The sequence below is a fragment of the Akebia trifoliata genome, chromosome 14 (genome assembly GCF_017979445.1).
Source record: "Akebia trifoliata isolate Shusen 1 chromosome 14, ASM1797944v1, whole genome shotgun sequence".
Taxonomy (NCBI): Eukaryota; Viridiplantae; Streptophyta; class Magnoliopsida; order Ranunculales; family Lardizabalaceae; genus Akebia; species Akebia trifoliata.
This window is the reverse complement of record NC_141388.1, coordinates 8,433,469-8,458,375: the sequence shown is the minus strand read 5'-3', so window position 1 is coordinate 8,458,375 and position 24,907 is coordinate 8,433,469. Positions and strand designations below refer to the sequence as shown.

The 24,907-nt window shown below is 33.7% G+C and overlaps 1 protein-coding gene, 1 long non-coding RNA gene and 1 pseudogene across 3 annotated transcripts; all 3 read left to right on the top strand.

Annotated features, from left to right (window-relative positions):
- Positions 1–12,691: 12,691 nt before the first annotated feature.
- On the top strand, positions 12,692–13,390 carry LOC147386021 (protein FAR1-RELATED SEQUENCE 5 pseudogene; annotated as a pseudogene).
- Positions 13,391–13,593: 203 nt separating this feature from the next.
- LOC147386020 (uncharacterized) lies at positions 13,594–15,864 on the top strand. Of its 2 annotated transcripts, XR_015172031.1 has the most exons (5): positions 13,595–13,995; positions 14,084–14,191; positions 14,300–14,720; positions 14,957–15,033; positions 15,361–15,864. It is a non-coding gene; the product is annotated as an uncharacterized LOC147386020 (long non-coding RNA). The 2 variants fall into 2 exon arrangements; XR_015172030.1 differs by having other exon boundaries at positions 13,594–13,995; positions 14,084–14,720.
- A 5,359-nt stretch (positions 15,865–21,223) lies between these two features.
- LOC147386019 (STOREKEEPER protein-like) lies at positions 21,224–22,831 on the top strand. Its single transcript, XM_086423047.1, has one exon. The coding sequence runs from the start codon at positions 21,348–21,350 to the stop codon at positions 22,608–22,610; it is 1,263 nt and encodes a 420-aa protein (XP_086279173.1). The 5' UTR covers positions 21,224–21,347; the 3' UTR covers positions 22,611–22,831.
- Positions 22,832–24,907: the final 2,076 nt, after the last annotated feature.

Genomic DNA, 24,907 nt, shown 5'->3' with positions numbered 1-24,907 from the left:
ATTTGGGTAAGCGGCTCGGTTGAAGAAAAGGGAAGGTGTTAGGCACCCTTTCCTCCCCGCCACGTGGCGGTAACCTCAAATAACTCGATCATTTTTTATTTTTAAAAGAAGGTGAAAAAAATGTGCCACGTGGGTGCATATGTTCCCTAAGTAGGGATTCATTTTCGGCTTGATCATAGGGTCATTTCATTAATGGAAATGACCCTTATGAACCTTAGCCTTGGGGCCCAATCATCAAAAGGGGTAAAATAAAATAGAAGAAGGGGGTGTTAGAAGAGGGAAAGAGTAGAAGGTTAGAGAAAGAGAGGGGGTGTGCTTCAAACCCACCTTGTATCTTGTATCTTGTTTCTTCTTTTCTTCTTCTTGCTTGAGTCTTCTTGAGTCCTTAGTATAATATGAGAGTATGAGAATGGGAAGAAGTGATTAGAGAGAGTAGGGATTTCTTTTGTTTTAGTGAGACTTGTAGAGGGTTGTGTGAAAGAGTTGGTAAACTTGGTGAGAATTGATGATGGTTGTTAGTAGAGAGAGTGTTGGGGAGAAGTTTTGTAATGAGAAGTTGGGGGCCATTTTTGGGAAGAAGATGAAGGTATTTATAGATGTTTAGGAGTTATTTTAGGGATTATAATGGGGTGAAGTGAAGAAAATGGGTAGAATGGTTATGAGTTTGAGAGAGAAGTGGGTGTGTAATTTAGAGGAGATTGGAGGGTATTTAGGGAAGGGGGGTTAAATGGGTGAGTTTTGACCCAAATGGTTTGGATCCTACCCAACCCATTTGGGTGGATGTTGGTGAGTAAGAGGTTTAAGATGGTGGTTGAGATTAAATGGTGTTTGGTTTAAGAGAATGGAGGATTTAAAGAGGTGGTTGATGATATTTTGGGAGGATGAAGGAGATGATGCCATGTGTTAAAGTGGGTGAAAATGAAGGGTTGGGATAGGTTGATGGGAGAGGTTGAGTGTTTGACTTGAGAGGATGGTGTAGGTTTATGTTGTAGATGTAGGTTTTGTAGGGAATGATGAGGGTAGATTAGGGGAGGTATAGGTTAGGGGTGTGGTGGGTAGATGTTTGATTTGAGAGAAAAGGTGATGGGTTGATGTGTGGGTAGATGGGATTTAAAGCAAATTAATGGGGTAGGTAGTTGGGTGAGGGAGGTGAGATGGGGTGATGACATGTGTCATCTTTTGATGATAAAAGAGTGATTGGTTGATGTGGGTTGTGGTTTATGGGTTAGGGTTGTGGGTTGGATAATGAATTGGATATGGTTAATGATTTGTGGGCTTTGTAGTGTTGGGCTTGGGTTTTAGAAATGGTTTTTACGAATACGGAGGCGGAGCGGTGATAGTAGAAGAGGGGTAGGCATCTCAAGTCTCACCTTTTTAATTTTTAATTAATTTTTTTAGATTTTTTACAATCATTAATTTGATCAAAAATGCCACGTGTTGGCGAATCGGGCTTTTTAGGCCCGTTGGTGAAATTTATCGAAAATTTGACGTTTTTTATTTTGGAAGCGGAGCGGTGAATGTTGGGAAAGCGTAAGGTTGGCCGAGTCCTTTTGGTGGCCTCCTAAACCATTGAGAGGTCTTAGGGGCCTCGGGTTGGTAAAAATGTCCATTTTCAATGAGTTGGGCCCTTAAGGCCCGTTGGCCCATTTATTTGGAAAATTGATATTTTTGGGCCCTTTCGAGAAGTGGCCCGTTCAAATTGAGGTGTCTACATTAATATTGTTGGAGTGACCTCAGTGGGGGACATCTTGAAGTGGTGGCACACGCATGCCTGCAGATACATTTCTCCGAGATATGAGTAAAACACATCTTTAGAAATGCGTGTGCCAGCACCACGTCAAGGTTTCCCCAGTGTCCCCCTCTGAGGTCACTCCAACACGACTCTTTTTTTTAAACTAATGGTTGTATTGGACCTTGGCTTATGCATAGAGCCCAATGAACCACTGTATTTCACAAGCGGCCTAAAGACCCAAAACGTTTTAGCACTTGTCCTAGGCTTGTAGTTAAGGTTCAATTATTATTATTATTTTTTACTATGAATATGTTTTTTCTTCAATGAACAGCCATAAATAATGTGAAAGCTCATTTGCGAATGTGGTGCATTAAAAAAAAAAGTAAGGACATTATCGTTTGAAAAATAATATTTTTTAAGTTCTATCAGATTCCCGCAAAAATTGGAAGAATGATGTTGGTCTAAGCTACTTTTGTTTTTGGTACATTTTTAATCTATACATTTGGAAGAAAACAAAAAAGTTGAATTCTACGAAACAAGAATTGAAATCCTTTGATCGCTTTTAGGGGTTGAAAGCGTACGAAACGGCCTTCAAACCCATTCCAAAAACAACCTGAAACTATTTTTATCTAATTTATGAATATTTTGTAAAGTTTAGCCCAAATTCATTGCAATACGATCCTCAATGAGGCTTACCTTTTCCATCATGGACTTCACTAACAGGCCCATTATTTGATTGGAAGCCCATTATTAAAAGAGAAGGTCGAAGCCCATATTTAAAAATCATCAATTTGGCCCAATTAACCATTGCGTCTTCTTTCTATAATGTCGATCGATTATTATCACTGAACGAAACGTGAATGGATCCTTGGAAATATCGTGGAAACTTTACATCTTTAGAAGCAGAACTACCATGACTTATAGTAAGATTTCAAACCTTACTAAGGGTCGTTGGGTCCACATGGATAATCAAATTAGGAATCCAACAATACAGCCTTCTAGGTTTCATGGAAAAACTCAGATTCAAAATAAAAAAATTTCAAAAAAAGAAACTCTTTTTGAGTTTGGATGGCTACTGAACTCCTAAATTTAAAATTAAAGCTCAACGATGAAAACAAATATTTTTTTTTCGATTGGTTTTTGAAAGTTCTTAGAATTTTTTTCTTTATAACCCAATAACATCAGATTAAGTTTTTGTTTGAATATTAAGTAACAAATTAACATCAAAATTTTGAATATTATGACGTGGATCTCCACTCCAGGGTAAACTCCATAAACTGAGGTTTGGTGGGTAATAAACTTGATAAATTAAGATTCTTTTGGAGCTGTCAGAACTCCAAGGGAGTATTTGTAATAAAAAATGCAACAGTCGGGTCTGCCGGGTAAATCCCTCGCGAATAAAGATTTCTTTTTTTTCATCCTTTTTTAAATATAATTACTGATAACTATAATTTGATTAATATGATACTTAAAACTTTATAAGGTAATCATTTTATATGTGTTATTTTTTTGAGACATATTATGCAGGAGTGGAGCCTAGAATTTGCTCTCTTGGGGCAACCAAGAGAAAAAAATAGCTATTTGTTGGAGCAATTAATAGAGAAAAAAAAATTGTGAGGGCAATAGTGACTGATTTTCTTATTCGTTGTAGTTATCTGTTATAATAACTCATGTATACTTGTAGATTTCAAAAATTCTTATAAATCCAACCCTAATCATGCTTTAGTTACAATTTGTTATTTGAGTACAATTCTTTTTCTCACAACCCCACAACCGTTTATTCTTTTGCCACAGCTTCACAGTCGTTTTACAGGTGGTACAAAAATGTCAAAATGAATAGAAAGAAATTTTATCTCTCATGTCCACACGCCCCTACCTATAAATTTTAATTTTAGATTTCAAATCTTAAAAATGGGGCATTGAGCCCACATGGATTACCACATCGACAAACTAATACAACAGCCTTATAAATTTCATTAAATCATATTTTTTTAGAGCTTGATCCAAGGTGTTGCTGGAAATGGACGGTTACCGAGCACACAAATTTAAAATTAAAATTCAATAGGGAAAAATCAGATTTTTTTTGTTTAAATTCATAGAATTTCATCTTCTACAACATCAAATCATATTTGTGAATGCCACAAGGTGAAGTAATTAGAAAATTTTCTTTTTTTCATTGTGAGGGCAGGAGAGTGAAAATTTCTCTCTCTTTTATTTTGCCTTTTTAGTCATTTATCTGATAATGGTGAGAAAAAATATTTCTTTTGATGACTATATATATATATAGTGTGTAACGTCATGAAATTTTATTACGTATATCAAGGAATTAAATCAATTATATTGACCTATTTTTCTATTTAATTTATATTTATATATTAAAAATAAATCGTGCTATTGTCGATCTAAAATAAGGATTTTCTAGAAAGAGAATTTGACAAATAAAATGCACAATTTGAAAAATCTTACCATGATTATGATCAAATAATTAAAATATTTAATCAGAGTGGATAAAACTTAATTTTATATGAAGCTCTTTTGGTTAAATGGACATTACCATTTAGTTTAAACTATCGAAAAACATAATTTAGAATGTCAACATGCTTAAATATGAAAGTAATAGGATAAGTTACGAAAATATTAACTTTATCAAAAAATCTTAGGACGTAAAGGGTATTTTGATCAATAGAGAAAAATCAGTGAAAATTTTCAAAAATTTGAGATATATAGTTCAAATTAATCTAATGTAATGGACATAACAGAAAAAAGGAAAATATATGAAAAAAATTTATTTATTTATTATTATTAAAATATTAAAATAATTTTTTTTTATAAAATTGGATTTAATTATAATTATTTATATAAAAGGAATAGATTTGAAATTATTGAATTTTTAAAAGGGTAAGGTGTAATTAATATAAATATAATATTATTATATTATTATATTATATAATATAATATTATAATATATTATAAGTTACAAATGTGTTAATAGATTAAATACCCAGATGTATTTATTTTATATATTATAATATTATAATATTATATATTATAATCTTACATAATATTCATTCATTTTTTTCGAGAGAGAAATAGAAATAAAAATTAGTGGGTTTTGATAGTGAATTTATGTGCGTTATCTTCGATTTAAATTTAAACATATTTTGGATGTGAATTAAGATCTTACACTAAAGAACAAAATATCCATGACGTCGAAATCTACTTAGTCATCGGATTATTTTGTCAAATTGCCGAGAAACTAATTAGAAAAATCATTTTAATGTCGTAAGGACGCGTAAAACCCAACTGTGAAGGTAGGAGACATATAATTTCAAAATCGTAGTATAATTTTCAATGAAATCTGTTTTATTTCAATTTTGATAGTTAATTTCAAATTTATTATTGATTTAAATTCAAAATTTATACATCAAATTGTAGAATAATTCGTTTTATATGCGTTTATATAATATTTTAAAGTTATGGAATAAAAATAAATAAATTTGGGTGAGTATAATAAAAAAATAAACAAATTGATTTTCATAGTAATTTTCGTAAAGTGTTCATTTAAAAAAAAACAGTTAAGACAATCTATTTTGAAAGTGTATTTTCATTGAGTAATAATTTATAAAAAATGATGAAATATTTAATAGTTTAACATAGAATCGATAATGAAGTCTCGATTGTTTAGAATCGAGAATGAAAATCTCGATTGTCTAGAATTGAGAATAAGATTATCGACTGTATGTGTTTGTGTTGAGAAATTTTTAGGTTTAGATTACTTTTGAACATTGTGTAATAGAGCATGAGATGCAATTATGATGATAATTGTGGGACGATGTACCTACATGTTTACTATTTTCGATATATTACTGCATACTTATAATTTTAAAATACTTGGGAATGTAATCATACTTGTAAATTTGTTTTAATATTTTTCAAATGAATTTTGAAAAATAAAATTATTATTTTTGTTATCCATTAAAGGGATAATGAATGCCTATAAGATTAATTGATAATTTTTTTTCTAGAAGTAATTAATTAATTTATAATAATATGGGTTTGATATTCTCTCTGGTAGTATAGGATACCACTTGAGAATTTCATTGTACCTACTATTCGAAAAATTCATATCTTATTTTTATTGAAAAATAACAAATTATATTGTAAAAATGATTTGTAGATGACTAAATTAATTGATGACGCATGCATACCATAGAAGTATGATGAAGCTGATTTGTTAAATGATCATTTATAGTCTATAATAATCAAACGATTGATCTCCGTTAAGGATCAACGACTAACCTAAGTTGGAAAACATGATCAACCAATAATGGTAAATTGCCTGACCATAAAATCAAGAATTTATGGTGAGTTCAATACTAATTAAGTATTAGAACATCGCTATACAGTTAAGTATTTTTGTATCGGTCGTATACATCGTCATTCTTATCAAATATATCACTATGATTGATATTCTTATGTAATGTTTATATTTCTTTTGTTTTATTATGAGATGAAAATATTCTGTTATTATTTTATTAAAGATTAGCATATTTCGAGTGTTATTCGTTTTTGTTTACTTAGTTAAAAACCTGTATTATTTATAATATATTAGATTATCTATTATATTAAGATTATTAATTTGAAATGTGAATTTTTTATTGAGTAACTTTCCTATTACTCACCCTATCAATAAAACATTACAGATATCTCAACTTCGAGATGCCTATTCCTGATAGGAAATATTATTTAGAGTGATCGTCGGATCAGGATGATGCACACTATTATTTTTATATATGAGATGAGATTGGAGTTTAGTGAAACTATTTTGTATATTTTTGAAATTCTTTGTATATATTAACACCATGTGTATTATGTATTCTTCTAATTTTATGTTCAGAGAGTAGGAGTTAGTGTTTATGACTTGGATAATTGTCGATCGATATAAGATGTGTAGTTGATGTATGTACACTTTTGAGTTGTAATTATAATTATATTTTTTGAAATGATATGTACTTGATATGATAAGGTGGTTGGAATGCAGTTGGATATATGAATTTTGATTATACAAGTATTTCTCTACAGATGAATTTTTTAAAAATCTAATTTTTAGGAAAATTCTTTTTGAAGAAATCCATATCGTATTTAAGCTTTGAGGATCTTGATTTTAATTTTTTATTTTTCGCTTCACCTTCGAGATTTGGGAAAATCTATATCTGAAATTGGGAGCGTGACATAGTGTGTGTGAGAAATAAATTACACCTATTCTAAATTGGATGCGCGGAAGAATGATACACGAATTAAATTTGATAAGAGATTTAACTTGAACCGATTGTAATATCACAAAGATTTCAAATAATGCAACTACCATCGAGTTTCATACGGGTTCTAAATCCTAGTGCTTGTAGATTATTTATTGCATGAGTTCATCTCGGGGAGTAGAAACTTAAAAACTAAAGTCTCAAATTACTTCCATCAAAATCCCATCAAGTTTTCATAAGAATCCTTCAAGAAACCTCTCAAAAACTTGAATTATTTGGCAAAACTTTAGGAACCATAAAATAAAATAAAAATAAAAAAATAAAAAAAATAAAAACTAGAAAAAATTTGTTGAAAAACTCTAGGGGTGTGTTTGGAAACCTCTAGTCGAGTGTGATAGTTGAACATTCAACAGTTCAACTCTCAGAAGTTCAAGTTTGGAAAGTTGATTGTGAGAGTCAAAACTAACTTGGTGTTTGATTGTTGCAAATCTACCTTATCAAACACTTGAAATTAAAAGAAAAAAGTCCATCTCTTCTCCTTATTCAATTATCTCTTTTATCTCACCATGGAGCAGCAACAATATAAACATTAAGACCTGTTTCAAGGAAAGGGCAAAAGTAAAAATTGGGGAAATTTAAGAAGAACGAGTGTCCTCTCTCACATCTACAGACGACCAACAACAAGCCCTAATGGGTGTAGGTTAATATCCTTAACACAACCTTATCTTGGATAGAAGCATATCGAGTCGCCGTGAAGCACACAACACATGTTCTTGTAGAGCTCGTCAAATTTGTTCAATTTTTAGGATTTTTGATCTACGAAAATTTTGAGTTTTTGAGAAAAATTTATGATTTGAGATGATCTTATATGTTTTGATTATTTTTGAAGAGCTTATGAGGTATCTCTAAACACCACCAGTAGCGAGAGAGAGAGAGAGAGAGAAATATAGGATGAAGACAAACACTGATAAATGGGTGTGACACGTTAGTCGCCAACTTTTGCCCTAAGAGGTGAATGTTGAAAAGTTAGGTTTTTTGCTCGTTAGAAAGTTGGCGACTAGCGTTAGTTGCATTTTTCAAAGACTTGTAATTGAGCAACTTACGTTAAGTTACTTTCTCCATTGAACACACGGTTATCAAACACACCCTAAATTTGATAAGAGTTTGAAGATCATTGTGAAAAATTACATTGCTAGCACATAGATTATTCTGTTTGAGAGAATCAAGTACAACAACTCTTTTGGCTTTATTAGGCAATTTCCATCCATCTCCATATTTATTAGGCATTTTATTTTATTTTATTTATGTTGCAGATATATGGTTAGATTAGACAACGACTTTTGTTGGGTGGACCGGTTTCTAACATCTTCTAATCCTACAATATGATCTTCGAAACTAAATCCCTATTGTAGATCATACATTTTTTTGCTATTATTTTTGAAAGCATATATTCGAGTGCTTAGCTATCGAGTCAAAGAAAATCCTAGAAATGCACAAAGGATGGATTTAGACATACCCCTCTAGATTTTCATGAATATTTGAGATACTCCCATGTTTTCAAATTGATGACGTACCCTTGACCTCGGTCTTCTAAGAGTAATTATATAAAATGAAATAAATGAAATTATCTAAAAATCAATTGCTCTTGCTGTCGTGTTGCATATAAATAAATTTACTATATGATAAATTTTTTTATATATTTTTATAATGGATTAATAATTATATTAAATGTATGAAGTAGATTTCATATATATATATATATATATATATATATATATAATTTAGAAATATTAATTAATATAGATTTAATATTGACATTCTCGCATTATTATAATAAGGATGATGAAGATAAATAATACAACAAATCACTAACAAATTTTAGTTTGAGCTTGGCTAGTCTTATTAACTTTGTAAGATTTCACTCTTACTAAGGGTTGTTGAGTTCATCTTGTGGAATTGAAAAATACAATCCTGTGCCAGAGGGTTTTAAAGGTCAAAATTCTATGAATTTTGAATTTTTTTTCTTTAAAAATGTTAGTTTTCACCATTAAAATTTTATTTTAAATTATAAAACCTTGGATCAATAAAAGAAATTATTTGTTGGATCTGAGTTTTTCTATGAAATCTAGAGTACTGTGGACCTGTGCTGTTGGATTGCTAATGTGATAATCCATTTGAGATGAAGGACATTTGGTAAGAGTTAAAATCTTACTAAGTTAGTAAGGAAAGTGTTTTTCTTCAATTTTATTTGTAGATCTCTCCAATAGTTACTGGCTCATGGATTTTGAAGATAATTTTAGTTTAACAATGCTATTAAATATAGGGAGCGGTTCAGCGGCCCCAAAGTCTTCCAACTCTCGTGCCTAGGTTTTTGGGCCATCCGATTATAACGCATCCGACGGTTGGGACTTAAAATCGCGGTTTTATAATAAAACGTCTCGCATTTATTCTCGGCTCCCTCAAAGCTTATATTATTTGCTTTCGAAGATCGTCTTCTTCAACGAACCATCCTCTCTCTCTCTCTCTCTCTCTCTCTATAGTTACCGCTTTCAAACATTTAGATCGAACGCTCTCTCTCAGCCAAACAAGTTTTAGAGAGAACGATCCGACGCATCTCGTCGTCTTCGGAGCTCTCTCAGCCCTCTCTCGCCGTCGCCGTCAGTCCATCTTTCTTTAGAGCCATTCAACCATTTAGATCGAACGCATCTCGCTGTCGCCGTTAGTTCATCTTTCTTCGCGCTCTCTCTCGTTCTCAGCCCTCTCTTTCAAGTTTTAGATCCTCCACTCCCGAAGCTTCTCGTCGTCTTCGGACCACTCTCAGCCCTCTCTCGCCGTCGCCGGCTATCGCCTTCAATCCATCTTTATTTCGGTCGAACAGGTATATATTTAACTAATTTTTTTTAATCGATTGGGTTTTTTTCTTTTGTTTTTTTATTTATTGTTGTTCTTGAACTTGAATCGATTGAATTTTTTTTGTTTTTTTATTTTTTTGTTTTTGTTGTTCTTGAACTTGAATCGATAATGTGGATGGCTTTTTTTTTTTTGTTTTTTTCTGAACTCTCTTGATTTGTTTTGTGATTTGAAATGTCATTTTGTAACATTTTTTTGTGATAAATTTTATAAACTATAAAATACAGATTCATTTAAAAGCAAAGATATGCTATTATATATATCCTCAACCTAAACTTTGTTTGACTCGATCGTTCACAGTTCCCGTCCAAGAGGGTTAGGAGCAACAAATTCCAAGCCATATCAATAGAGCTATAGAGACTAAAGGCACGGCCAGATTATTGCATCCACAATATGTATCATACAATTTCTAATAAAAATTTATTTGTGTCCCATAAGGCAAATCTATGTTGTGGTTATGCAAAATTGAATCTGCAAATTTCAGATTCTGACAAAGTGGGGAGGATAGAATCGAAAGAGAAATTGAAAGAGTGGAACAAGAAAGAAGTGGGGAGGATAGAATCGAGAAAGGGGGAGATCCTCAAGAAAATTGATGCCTTAAATTTGAAAGAGGAAAGGGGGGGGGGGAGCTAGAGATAGACGAAAGAGTGAAAAGAGGGGAGGAGAGAACATGATCTACTACGTGTGAAGATGCAATGCTACGATGAAGAAACCAAATCACCTGATACACAAAATAGTTAGTATAGGTCACATAATCCCATGCTTTGTAAGTTAATAAGAGATTAGCTCACCAACTGAACTTTCACATTGACCAAAGATGTGTATGGTCTGACAGAAAAAAAATTTCGTATAGTCATGTGTCATCAGTGGTGGAGCCAAGATTCTCTCCTGGGGGGCAAACTATGGTTGAATAGTAATTTGAGGAACTTGAAGATAGGTGGTTTTGAGGGGAAAAATTAAGGATTTTTTGTTAGAGGTTGAAGAAATGGTATTTAGGTCATTTCTGTCAATCTATCAAAGAAAATCGAAGCCAGGGGTAATGGCATTACTTAAAAAACATAGGATATCTCAAATATTGACCAAACTCTCACAAGCCTTCTTGGCCTTGGTCTTCTCTAATAGACTAATGCAAAATGACCTCCATACCCTCACCTTCAACCTAAAATAACTCAAAAACTCGTTAGTATTGATTTCAAAATTTTTTCCATTTCATCAAAATGGGGGGTTCATCAAATGGAGAACAATAGTTTAGGTTTATTAACAACAGTTGCTGAGTACTTGTTAGCACTAGGTAATGGTAAGAGTTTTATATCAGAAGTCAAGGATGTTGTCTATAAACGACTTTGCGAAGGATTTCAAGAATTTGGTTCAGCGGTTTCTTGGTGTAGTGAGGGATAAATTTGATATGTGCATTGAGAACAAAGAGTCGATGTTTATCCTCCAAACTAATTACATATTTCATCCATTGATTTGTTTTATATCCCCTTTTGTGTTATTTGAACTTGTGCATTGGCATCTTACGTAAAGTTGAGTTGAATGAGTCACTAAGTACAGAATCTTATATAATATAAATGGGCATATATTGAAACAAGATATATTGAGACCATATATTCCAAATATGAATACGTGAGATGCTATCTCTAAGTACTGTTGTTTATGATCCTTGGTATCTCTAAAGCTAATTTATGTTATGATTGATAATGAATTGGAAGAATTTGTAGGTAACATGTACGACTGACTATTGTAAGAAATAATGAAATGTTAAAATTGAATCATTTGTATTTTATTGCTCTTTTTTCAGTTGTAGTAGTCCATTATGGATAAGATTGGTGTTGACAAAGATGAGGGAATGCCTATTGATGACATTGTGGGATCGTCGATAGTTGAAGTAGATAGTGATGAATATGTTGATTGTCAGAGTCCTAACAAAGACATTGAAGATCTAAAAGTACCTTATGTGGGGATGTTGTTTGACTCAAGTGAAGAAGCTCAAAAGTATTATAAGGATTATGGACGTCGGCAAGGATTTTGGATTCGAACTCGAACCACTACTAGGTCATGACATGGTTCAGATGAACCGACTAGAATAACATACGTTTGCTCACATCAAGGTAAATTTAAACCAAAGAAGGTAGAAGAAGAAGATGAAATCGAGAAAAAAAGAAGTTGTTCCACTGTTAGATGTGGATGTAACGCAACTATGCGTATTTTAAACGATAGATGGACCACTAGATGGAAAGTATCAATTTTTAATGATGACCATAATCATAAGGTAGTTACACCAGCTAGGAGAATGAAGATGAGGTCAAATCGAATCATGCCAAAAGCAGCTAAGAATTTAGTCGAAGCATTCCATAGAGAAAACATGCCAGTTGGGAAAGTGGCATCAATTTTAGGTGGGGACACGATCGATTTCGATAACAGAGATTGTTACAACCATTTGAGAGATGTTAGACATATGAAACTAGAAGGGGGTGATGCACAATCAGTATTGAACTATTTCAAGAAGAAACAAGCCGAAAATCCATAATTTTTTTATGCGATACAATGTGATGACGAATGTAGGGCAATTAACTTTTTTTGGGTTGATGGTCGATCACGAATGGCATATGAATATTTTGGGGATGTGGTGTCATTTGACACAACTTATCAGACAAACAAATATAATATGTCGTTCGCCCCATTTACTGGAGTAAATCATCACCTTCAGTCAATACAATTTGGGGGTTCCCTTCTACAAGATGAGACGGAGGTAACCTTCATATGGTTGTTTGAGACATGGCTAGAAGCAATGGGAGGACGTCATCCAGTATCCATAATCACAGATCAAGATTTAGCAATGCGGAATGCAATTGTCAAAGTGTTTCCCAACACCCGTCATCGTCTTTGTATTTGGCATATCGAGAAGAAATTTGCTGAGAAATTGTCTCATATATACTCTCAAGATACTAATTTCAAAGGTAAAATGAGAAATTGTATATGGTCGACATACACGATTGAGGACTTTGAAAAGCAATGGAATGCAGTGATCGTGGAAAATAGATTGGAAAACAACGAATGGCTTCAACAATTATTTGAAATAAAGGAGTCGTGGGTGCCAGTTTATAATCGCCAAACATTTTTTGCTGGTATGAATACCATCGGTCGTAGTGAAAGTATCAATGCATTCTTTGATGGATTCGTTATTTCAAGGTCAAATCTCAAAGAATTTATTGTTAAGCATGAGCAAGCGTTGCAAAGGAATGTAGATGCAGAGAGTAAAGAAGATTTCATTTCAGAGCATAAGTTTCGATGTGTTCATAAGGGTGAGTTACTTTTAAAGCACGCAACAAAATTATACACTAAAAATGTGTTTGAGAAATTTAAGCAAGAATGGGTCAAGGTGATTCAATTCAGAATTGAAGAAGAACGGGCAATCGATAATGGATATCAATTATATGTGGTGAAAAGTAAATATGATGCACCTGAGGAGTTCATGGGTGAAGTTTAATTTGAAAACATACGAGGGTACCTGTGAATGCAAAAAATTTGAATTTCTTGGAATACTTTGTCGACATTTTCTAAAGGTTTTTGCTCGTCATGACATTGATAGTATACCGTCCCACTATATTCTTGAAAGATGGAGACAAGAACCCAGCCGTAAATTCAGAATCACGGGTTCACATACAATGGGCAATGAAAATGAACAGTTAGATGCAAAGAGAATTAGCTTCCTATGTCAACAGGCCACTAAATTGGCTTGTATTGCCGGAACTTCAATCGAGGGATACAAAATCTTTTTGGATGACTTAAATGAAACATAAAAAAAAATTGGAGAAATGAAACTTACAGTTGACGCATCTGATAATAAAGATGAGGAAAACAGTAATGATCAAATGGATTTGTTACTTTTGAATCCAAATATCTCACAAACAAAGGGTAGGAAGAAGGATGAGAAGGGAAAAGAAAAAGTTCAATATGTTGGTAGATTGAAAAGCAGTATTGAGTTGGCCCAACAGAAGAAAAAAAGGAAGTGTGCATTATGTCAAAAACTTGGGCATGACAAGCGGATTTGTCCTGAAAATCAAAACAGAATGCGGATTGGATCTATCGAAGGTAATTAAATTTATATTTGTAAGATAATACACATTTATATCTATTGAAATATGACGTAAGATTTTTTTACCTTCTTTGTTATTTTTAGTGAATGAGGAAGTGCAAGATTTAGATCAAGAAACTGATTGCAATTACGATGCATTGCCTTTGGGGTAGGACGTCGTTGCTGTGTGACTATAACAGTGGAGGGGCTGCGGTAGTGTCAATGGACATCAGAGACCAAATTTCAAAATTTTTTTTTTTGAGTGGTTTATATATCTCTGTACTTTTATCTAATTTGAAGTATCTTATGTTTATGTAACAGATATGGAAGGGCTACAGTAGTGCCAATGGACTCATTTCAGTTAGATACTTTTTATTTTTTGTTTTAACAATTTAGAACTTGAATTCAAGGTTTAACAATTCAGAAACTTGAGTTTGACAATTAATTGGTCTATAATCTGGTTTGCCATGCGTTGGAAAATTTGGATGGAGTATAACAATAGGATTTTTCAATGAATTGGATAGAGGTCACTAACTGCTATTTGGATCTGACTTGGTTTCATGCTTAATTTTTGTTACCTAGAACTATTTTTTGAGATTTTCTCTCACAATGCCTTGCTTGAAGGTTACTGTAGTGCTGACAGATTCCGCGAAGCAAATGATTTTCTTGAGAAGATGGTTGAGAGGAATGTAGCCAATGTGGAGTGGGCAAGTATGAAGATGCTCTAGAGCTATTTCATCAGGTTCGTATAAGAAATGGGTGCTGTAGGTATGCTTGAAGGTAGCATATGTATAGTATGTTCGAAGTTTTCATGAAAGTGAAATGGGTGCTGTAGGTATGAGTTCCAAATGCAATATGGATCCATTGGATGGTCGGTACAGTCTAAGATGACACAAAACTTTCAACCATGAATCATTTATCTACCCATTGTCACCTTAAAATCAATCTAATCACTTGGAACTTGTGTATATTTGGCAGGGAATGAGAACGTTGGATGTCAATCACAAGAAGGGCACAAACACTAAACCTAGACCAGAAAATTAGTGCACTGCAAGGTTAGTATCTCTTCTCTTGTTCTGTTTTTTTCTGCACAAAGAAGCTTTTTTGAGTTTTAAAATTATTCTTTTAAACATTTTTTTATGTTTTTTATTATTATTATTACAGAATCTCCATTCTTTTTATATGTATCAGGTTGAAGCAAGGTGAATATTGATAAATGGAATTTCATCAAGTAGATTTTGTACATCATTCATTTGTTCCTCATCATGTACTTTAATATTACTAACATAATATATTTAATATATTTTTTTGGTAAATCATTAATGTCTTATGTCCTAGATAATGGTTTGCTCTGCTTGACCGATTCTTTATATTTCTTGTAGGATCAACTTGGCAGAGTGGGCTTGCTGTCTAGTATTTTATTTGTAATGTTGGGATTTGGTACAAATGGTGTACCTTCAATAAAAAAACGTGTGTGTGTGGATTGGCGGGTGCGGTGGGGTTTTTAAACATAATGTACAACTGGTTGTTTTGTATAATGTTGGCAGGTGTTTCTATCTTTTTTAGTTACAAATGGATGTAGCGATGCTCATTTGTTTATTTTCTATGACAATGCTCTATGGAGGGAATAAAATGCATGTCTGGAATAGGTGGTTGTGTCTGAGGTTTTAGACATAATGTGGAATGGGTTGTTTTGTATAATGCTGTTAATCATTTCTGTGTTTTGAAGTTACAAATGGATATGTTGATTCTCATTTGCCGATGTTCTATAACAATGCTATATGGATGGAATTGCACTGCAGAGCTTGCTGTTGGGAATGTTGTGAGGTCATGGGATTTTTAATTTTATTGTCCGAAATATAATAGACATAGTTATATTGTCTTTCTCTTGGTTGCAGGTGAAACAGTTTTTCATACATTTTTTAAGTAATCCTCACCCTACTTTCTTTGAGGTTCATTAATCTAGTCTTTGATGAGGTAAGATAGAAATGGTTTTATTTATAAAAAAATTGGTAGTCAATTAACCACTTTTTTCTTTTTCTTTTTTGCTTTTAATACTTATATATATACTCTTGGACTTTTCATTTGATTGGTTCGCAGGTTCGTAATGCTGCATTGGGGATTGTCGCTCGTAGGATAAATTAGAAGCATTTGACAGTAATGGAAACTGTTGATAGTAAGTATATGGTGTTAGTGTGCCAATGGATACTATGTTGTGCCCACATATTGGGCACATGATACACTTTTAAGAAAAAAAATCCCCTTAATATGGTCTCTGTCACCTGAACTAAACTAGATCATATTCATGTTGAGCTCATGCTACAAACTCATTGTTTCTAGGATGGTCTCTTGAACTTTCTTGATGAAAAAAAAATTGGATCATCTGTATAGTGACATTATATTGTGGTACATTGTTTCCAGAGATTCTAGCTGGTTCTTTATAATTCACAAAAACATATTTATTTTGTCTCCTCTTTGAACATGGTAGCACTGACAGATTTTTATTTTGTATTCAATTTATTGGGAATAGTTTTTTTTTTTAATTTTTCCTTTGCAGCTCCTTGTTTTTACCTTACATTTAAGGGTTATACAACCAATTGTTCTAAAGATATATAAATTGGATAACAATGCTTGGTGAATGGGTGCAGGTATTATCCTGGATTTGAGTACATTTTCAACTCATCCCCTGAGAATGACGTTGGTACATTTTCAACTCATTCTACTAAGAGGCAGACATTGGCGTTAGTATTCAGTGTCCATCGGGAAAGAAGGGTGGGGACCTTGGATGGTTTCCTCGTGGAAAGATGGCAGGCCCCTTTCAAGATGTTGCTTTTAGCACACCTGTTGGAGCTACCAGTGCACCATTCAAATCTACATGCCTATATGGATTTCCATCAGGAAAGAAGGGTGGGGACCTTGGAGGCGATAATATAGCTATTGTAGTAGCTCTGATTTTTTTTTTTTTCACTTTTCTAAGTTGTAGACATTCCTTAATTAATTTTACGGTTTGCATAAATGAGGTACATGTAATACAATATCCAATTTCATAATTTGAAATTTCAAATGCTGGATTTTCCAATTGTTTCCATATCTGAAGTTCTTTTAATAATGAGAATGTTCTTTTACTTTCTTAACTACTATGATCACACTGATCAAAAGAGAATCGCAGATATGTTGCTTGATAGTTATAGATTTAATGAACCAATTATAACAAGTGAAACACTTCTTTCATATCATGCGTACAGGTACTTAAATAATTGTATTATGAGCATTAATGATCATATATCAAGAAGTGGAGAAACATTATGAATAAACAATAAATTTATACAAGTCTTCTATTTGATAAATTTATACATCAGATAAACTTTTATTCGATAAATTTATACACCATTAACACAACCATAAACACAGTAAAAATAAAAATTATGTAAAACAACGGATATTCGCAGTTATGCGATATCTTTGTTGGCCCTTGACTTTCTTCAAGAATTTGTGACTTCTTCTCGTGTCCTTGACTTTCTTCAGGAAATTGTGTTGGGTTTCCATAGTGAAGTTGATTGTAAGCTAAAAAATGCCTTTCCGCTTCTTCAAATGTCCCAAACGCTTTAAAACAATTACCCCTGTATCTATTTGTATACTTGTGACATTCTTCCCAAGTTGTGTAAATCCCAGGTTTACTCCCAATAAAAACGACGTAAAACTTTGTCATCCTAAATACCTGTAAAAATATAATATTTTAAATAAATGACTAATCAAATAAATAAACATTGGTTTGATTATCAATTCAACATATGATTCTAGCAAATGCATTTCCATTACCATATAAACCATTCAAGTAAGAATTTGTTCAAACAGAGGGGTTTTGTAACAAGTATAACCCAAAAAAAGAAAAAACCTAATTCTTTTAAATCGTCTGAGTTTAAAAGAACAACAATAAAATAAAAAAAAAACAAAACAAAAAAACCCATTCACATTATCTTTCAACCCATCCACAACTACAACCCAAAAAAACAAAACCTAATTTCTTTAAAAAAAAAAAACTACAAATGAACTCCTAATTTCTTCAAAAGAACTCCTATTCATCCTAGTTTGTAAGATTTTGAATCTTACTAAGGGTCGTTGAGCTCACTTGTGGCATTCGAATGGGTGTCCTCAATCAAATACTAAAAACAATGCATGATAAAAACCTAACAAAAACTAAAGTTTCATCAGTCTTAAATCCCTAAGGTGCTAGATAGAAATCTAAAGACATTTCTTGTGACTTCTAATTAAGATTATTATGACCAACTCATCCCAATCAACTTTCCCTTTGTTTATCATCACAATCATCTCATTATTGCACAAACACAAGTCCTCCACCTAAGCTTTGGAAGGATATCGGGAACATTACACAGGCGGGGTTGCGAGTGAAAACCACTACACCATGTCATATTTTAATGCTCGGGATCATGTGTAGATAGATATTGTTGTGGAGTATATAGCTCAAATTGGGTCTAAAGTTTATAAGTGATAAATTATTCAAGACATTTTAAGAGGAGAATGGGGCAATCCAGAAAACTTCCATTTTTTTTAGGCAAATTAATTTATACAGATTGGTAAAATGTGGGGTGAAAATTTCAGCTTCAATAAAACCTCAAAAGAACTCCTATTCAAGAACAATAAAAAAAAAAAAAACCCAATCGATTCAAGTTCAAGAACAATAAAAACAAAAAATAAAAAATAATATACCCAATCGATTCAAGTTCAAGAACAATAATAAAAAAAAAAAAACAAAACAAAAAAACCCAATTGATTTTTCCTAAAAACCTAATTTCTATTAAAAAAAAAAAACTACAATCGATTTTTCCTAAAAAAAAAAGTTGAATAAATACCCGTTTGAGTTCCGAGAGAGCTCCGAAGACGACGGCTGAAACTTGAGAGTTCGTTCGAACTGAAACTTGAGAGTTCGAGGCAAAATCCGACGGCTGAAACTTGAGAGTGCGTTCGATCTAAATGGTTGAATGGCTCTAAAGAAAGATGGACTGACGGCGACGGCGAGAGAGGGCTGAGAGAGCTCCGAAGACGACGAGATGCGTCGGATCGTTCTCTCTAAAACTTGTTTGGCTGAGAGAGAGCGTTCGATCTAAATGTTTGAAAGCGGTAACTATAGAGAGAGAGAGAGAGAGAGAGAGAGAGAGAGAGAGAGAGAGAGAGAGGATGGTTCGTTGAAGAAGACGATCTTCGAAGAGAGGGTGTTACAGGTTCGTTCTGTTTGGAACGAACCATCCTCTTCGTTCTGTCTATTTGATAAGAGAGAGGGATTTAAAAGCAAATAATAAAAGCTTTGAGGGAGCCGAGAATAAATGCGAGACGTTTTATTATAAAACCGCGATTTTAAGTCCCAACCGTCGGATGCGTTATAATCGGACGGCCCAAAAACCTAGGCACGAGAGTTGGAAGACTTTGGGGCCGCTGAACCGCTCCCATTAAATATAACTAATTATATAGGGATATAAGCTTATTTAAGTTATTCACATTTTTTTTTCTTTTAATATTATGTTTGGATTGAGAGAAGAGAAACTCATTAAGAAAAGACAAGAGAAAGGGAGATAATTTCTCTTCACCATGTTTGGATTGACAAAAGGGGACTTGGGATAACTTGAAAATTTTACAATACCTTAAAAGAGATCTAGAGGTAAAGTTGGACTTATAAATTATTTTAAAAGGATTTCTCTTTGAAAGAGAACTCACTTTTTTTTCTCTCCCCTTTTTTCCAATTCTTTGTCTTCTCTTCTACTTAACAATTCAAACAAGATAAATGGAGAGAAACTTATTTATTTTCTCTTCTCTCCATTTCTCTCAATCGAAACATAATGTAAGGATAATTATAAAAGCACCCCACAAATTAATAAGGGCAACCCACACCATAGCTAAATTGTTTTGTCTTGTACGGGTTAAAAGTTTTGAAATGAGCTGATTTTAGGCGAAGATAATCTATATGATGAGGAGATTATTCTTACAAAAAATCAGTTCATTCCGAAATTTCTAACCATATCAAAAATGAATTATATATATATATATATATATATATATATATATATATATATATATATATTATATATATAGGGAAATGTTCAGCACCCTAAGTTTTACACACACTTTAACAACGTTTTTTGTCTTACATGGGTTAGAAGTTTTGGAATGAGTTGATTTCTGGTGAGAATGATCTCTATGATTCGAAGATCATCCTCCCCAAAAATCAGCCCATTCCGAAATGTTTAGCCCCATGTTTACACGTTGAAAAATCGTGGACCGTCCATTTTTTGTAAATCAATTTTGATGGAGTTAGAAGTTTTGGAATGAGCTGATTTTTGGTGAGGATGATCTCCTCACCATAGAGATCATCCTCACCAAAAATCAGCTCATTCCGAAACTTCTAACCCATGTAAGACAAAACGCGTTTGTTAAAGTGTGTGGTAAAACTAAGGGTGGCGAACGGGACCCATATATATATAAAATAAACGATATTCGATTCTTGAACTTGTTTTGATGGGGTTAGAAGTTTTGGAATGAGTTTATTTTTGGTGAGGACGGTCTTTTTATGATAGAGATCATCTTCACTAAAAATCAATTCATTGTGAACTTTTTACTCATATAAAACGAAACAATTCGACTATGGTGTGGGTTGCCCTTATTAATTCGTGGGGTGCTTTTATATATATATATGAAATTTTTTTAAAAAAGATAAAATATTTTAATATTAAATTTTTTTTTTTTTTTTAAAATTATCAAAAATGATTTAATTCGTATTACTATCCAACTTTTTAGTAACTCGTTAAATTGTTTAGCATTTTAATGTGTCAAAATACATTATACTATCAAAAATACCTTTCAAATGATTAAAATGCGGTATTGTCCAACGTTTTAATAGTTTGCTTTATCATCCCCAACAATTTAACCTTCATTTAAAATACTGGACAATGTAGCGAGTTATTAAAACGCATGACTATCTGTGACTTAATTCGATATAATTTTTTTTGTAATTTGAAAAAATGGTTTTTTTTTTAATAAATTTTAAAATATTTAATTTTTTTATATAGTAATTTTCTCTATTTTTTATAATGAAAAAGAAAAGATAAATATATGGCCATTGATGTACTGACTATTTCTGCCACGTGTACGTTCAACATCGTTGTAGCGAGTGAAACGTCATGAAAGGTTCCTTTCCAATTCGACATTTTATTCTTTCTCCAAACCACACAACCCTAAATAAAATTTCTTTAGCTTCCCAACATACTCAACACCTCTCCATCTTCTTCTCCTCCTCCGCCTCCTCCTTACAGCCAGATCTCACAAGCCCTAAAACCTCTCTCTCTCTCTCTCTGTAGCGATGCCTTCGAAGCGCCCCTCACCTCTCGAAAACCCACCTTCTGCGTCATCTTCAGAGGGAGAGGAGGAGGAAGAAGAAGAAGAGATGGAAGAAGAAGAAGAAGAAGAAGAAGACATCGCTGATCCGAAATCCTCCATGAAGAAACCCGTTACCAAACCCGAACCCGCTCCAAGCCCAGGTCCGCTGACCCAATCTTCCTCCTCCAACGCCTCCTCCTCATCAGACGATGAAGACGAAGAATCTGGTTCAGAATCTGATCCATCACCCGAAAAACCTAAATCCAATCGTCCATCCCGCGGTGCTGATCTCGAGGTAAAACCCATTTCTTCCAAACCCATGGACGACACTTTGAAGCCTAAGAAACCCACAGCCACTACCATGACCACCCCGACTAAACCCGCCTCTGCCTCGAAACGCCATATCGAGACTGATAAAGCAGAGAAGGACTTGAAGCGAAAGAAGAAGAAAGTTAGTGATGCTGAAGAGGAAGATTTGCATCTTGAAGAGACTAACAAGAAACCTGGGGACGACCCGAAGAAGCTGTTTCAGAGATTGTGGAGCGATGAGGATGAAATCGTGATTTTGAAAGGAATGGTCAATTATTTGAAAAAGGGGTTAAACCCAACTGCTGATATGAACGCTTTTCTTGATTTCATCAAGAAATCGCTCCACATTGATGTTAATCGTGGACAATTGAACAATAAGGTACAACGATTGAAGAAGAAATTCCATAACAATGCGAGGAGAGCCAAAAATGGTGAGGACCCGACTTTCTCAAAACCCCATGAATTGAAATCATATCTGTTATCCAAGAAGATATGGGGTGAGGAGGAAGGTAAGGAGGATGGTCATGGTGCCACCGAAGTGAACAATGTTGGGGGTTCGGTGACGCCGGATGAGAAAAAAATTAAAAGTCAGAAAGTGAGCAATGAGTTAATTTCGTCTAGACCTGAATCTCTTGCGTTACAGAAGAATCGTTTGGAGTTGGTATCAGAGGAGGAAGACAAGAAAAGTCAGTCTCTTTATCCCACCTTGAGTGAATCATTGAACTTTGGGAAGAATTTGACGATGCCACCTCCGGATTTAGGTGAGAATCTGATGAAGGAAGGCTTGAGTTTGATTGGAAGTTCAAAGGTGAAGGAGTTGGAAGAGAGGTGGAAGAAGGTGAAGATTGCAGAGGCTAAGGCTTACTTGGACCGGGTTGAGTTGGTTCGGGACCAGTTGAAGATTTTTTTGGATGCAATCGAGTCGTCAAAGTCTTAGGCGAAGGTGTTGCTGTTTGGGTTTTTTGAAAATTGCCATTTAGTAGGTTTCGTGTCATCATAAGTAGTATGGATTGTTCTACATGGAGATCTGCTTTCATACACTGTGAGAACTTACCTTTTGTTTTGATTATGTAGTCATTTACATGTTGCAACTGAATTTTACATTTTTCGTGCTGTTTTTAAGTTATCATATTAGCAATCTGATTAATGTTCCTGAAATTTGTTAGTGTTGCATTGCTTCTTATTGTTTAATCGCTGGGGTATTGTCTTTGTTAGTTTTTTTTTGTCGTGTAATGTTTCATAAATTTATAACATGGCTCCACACTTCCTATCTATTAAGTTGGTTGTGATTTTTTTTTTTCATGTTAGTCTTTTATTTGTTTGTGCTATTTGATTTATGTGGCCGAGCAATGCACAACCTTATGTGAACAAGTTGGTTTCAACTTTTTCTCTAAGATATCAAATTAGGATGTCCCAATAATCCTGAGGTAAGAAGCCTAGGTGTCACCTCTGTCCACAAACCCAAAATTATTCTGTGCCTTTTTGGCACGAAGACATTCACCTTAGAAGATTTTCCATATGATAGAGGGATGATTAGATGAAGAGAAAGAGGAACATATCTTGAGGAGGTTGAGAAGACCTGCTTAGGAGCAATCCAAAAACCATCAACAAAGAAAATTAGTAATAATGCTTTTCCACCTAAATACAGTGTCTCTGAAAAACAAACGTTTGCATTCTTTGAACGATTTTGACAGTAAAGAAATAAAGGATTTTATTAACAAAAATGATCTGATGAACCATCCCCTCCTTACCCTTGAAAATGTAATCATTCCACTCTTTCCAAATACCCCAACAGAACTCCATTGGAAAAGGTTACCAAATAATTTGGCCCTTGGAGGTAAAGGCACAGGAAGGTCATTAATAAATGAGATCGTTGATGGAAAAAGGAATAATTGAGGTGGTACCAAAGGCCATATGAATGGTGGTCCAAACTTCTCAGTCTATAAGGAAATGAAGAAAAAGATGATTAATGGATTCACCATCTGAATTGTACATGGAGCACAGAAGCAGAAATTTACTATTGAAATGCTACGACTTATGAGGTTGTCAAAGGGCAGAATTCTTTTTAAAGCGAAACACCAAGAGTAAAAGGTCACTTTGTGATCTGATTTTCAAACCTAGATGGAAAAGATGAGAAATTTGAGGGAGTGATGCCCATGAAATTCCTAAGCATCGCACATACATTATAAATGATTTAAACTAAGAAGAGACCATCTTAGCTAGCAACCCAAGAGGAAAAGGGGCACATGATAGTTGGCTATCTGGCGGCAAGATCGAGCTTCCAGTCATTAAGGTCCTTCTAAAATTGAAGTTCCAGGAGGAAGATTCGCCCAGTTCCGATTTAGCAATAGCAATACAAGATCCTTTAAAATTTGAAAGGATATATAAGGCTGGAAATTCAGTCTTTAACAGGGCTGATCCACATCACCAATCTTCCCTAAATTGGATATTTTTCCCTACCTTTTGAATCGGATGTCTAGAGAATGTAGAAAACACCTTCTGAATTCGTTTCCATGTTCTACATCTGCAAGAAAGTCTTAACATTGCTAGAATTCCATCTGAACTTCCTAGACTCATACCTGCAATAATCTTTATCCACGAGGCCAATGTTTCTTGCCCATATCTACATAGTCATTTCACAAGTATATCCAGATTTATCTATTGGATTCTTCTTATTCCAAAACCAGCTCTCCTCTTAGGGGTACTTAAGACATTGGAATTCACCAACTGGAGCTTTTGATTATTGTCCCTATTATCTAAAGAAAGTCCTTAAGATTTTTCTCCAAGTATTTTGCTATTGATTTTGGAGTGAAGAAAATAGTGAATAAATGCACTGGGGTGTTTCTCTAGGGATCTTTTTTCGTTACCAACATCCCCCTTTCGATAGATTTCTGTTCTTCCCTAGCTTAGAGACAAATAATCTTTGGTCGGCACAAAACCCCAAGAGGTAGGTTAAGATATGGTGACGTGAGATTATCTATACCACAACCAAGATACCTATTTACAAACTCAATTGCATTGGCCTCACCCATAGAAAAAATTCTGCTATTATTACAAGCTCGATATTGCCTCAGAACAGCCAAGGAGACATCCTGATAACAGAGGAATTGGGTAATGAGGTTCTAGAAAAATTAGGGAGTTTTTGTGTTCATTGCAGATGGGAGATGACTAAAAATCCCTATTGTATCAGTTAGCCTTTGATGTGATATTGATGGAGCAACACGCTTGGTTGCA

What these genes read in the sequence shown, in the direction of transcription:
- LOC147386019 (XM_086423047.1), top strand. Translation starts at nt 21,348, where the DNA reads ATGCCTTCGAAGCGCCCCTCACCTCTCGAAAACCCACCTTCTGCGTCA.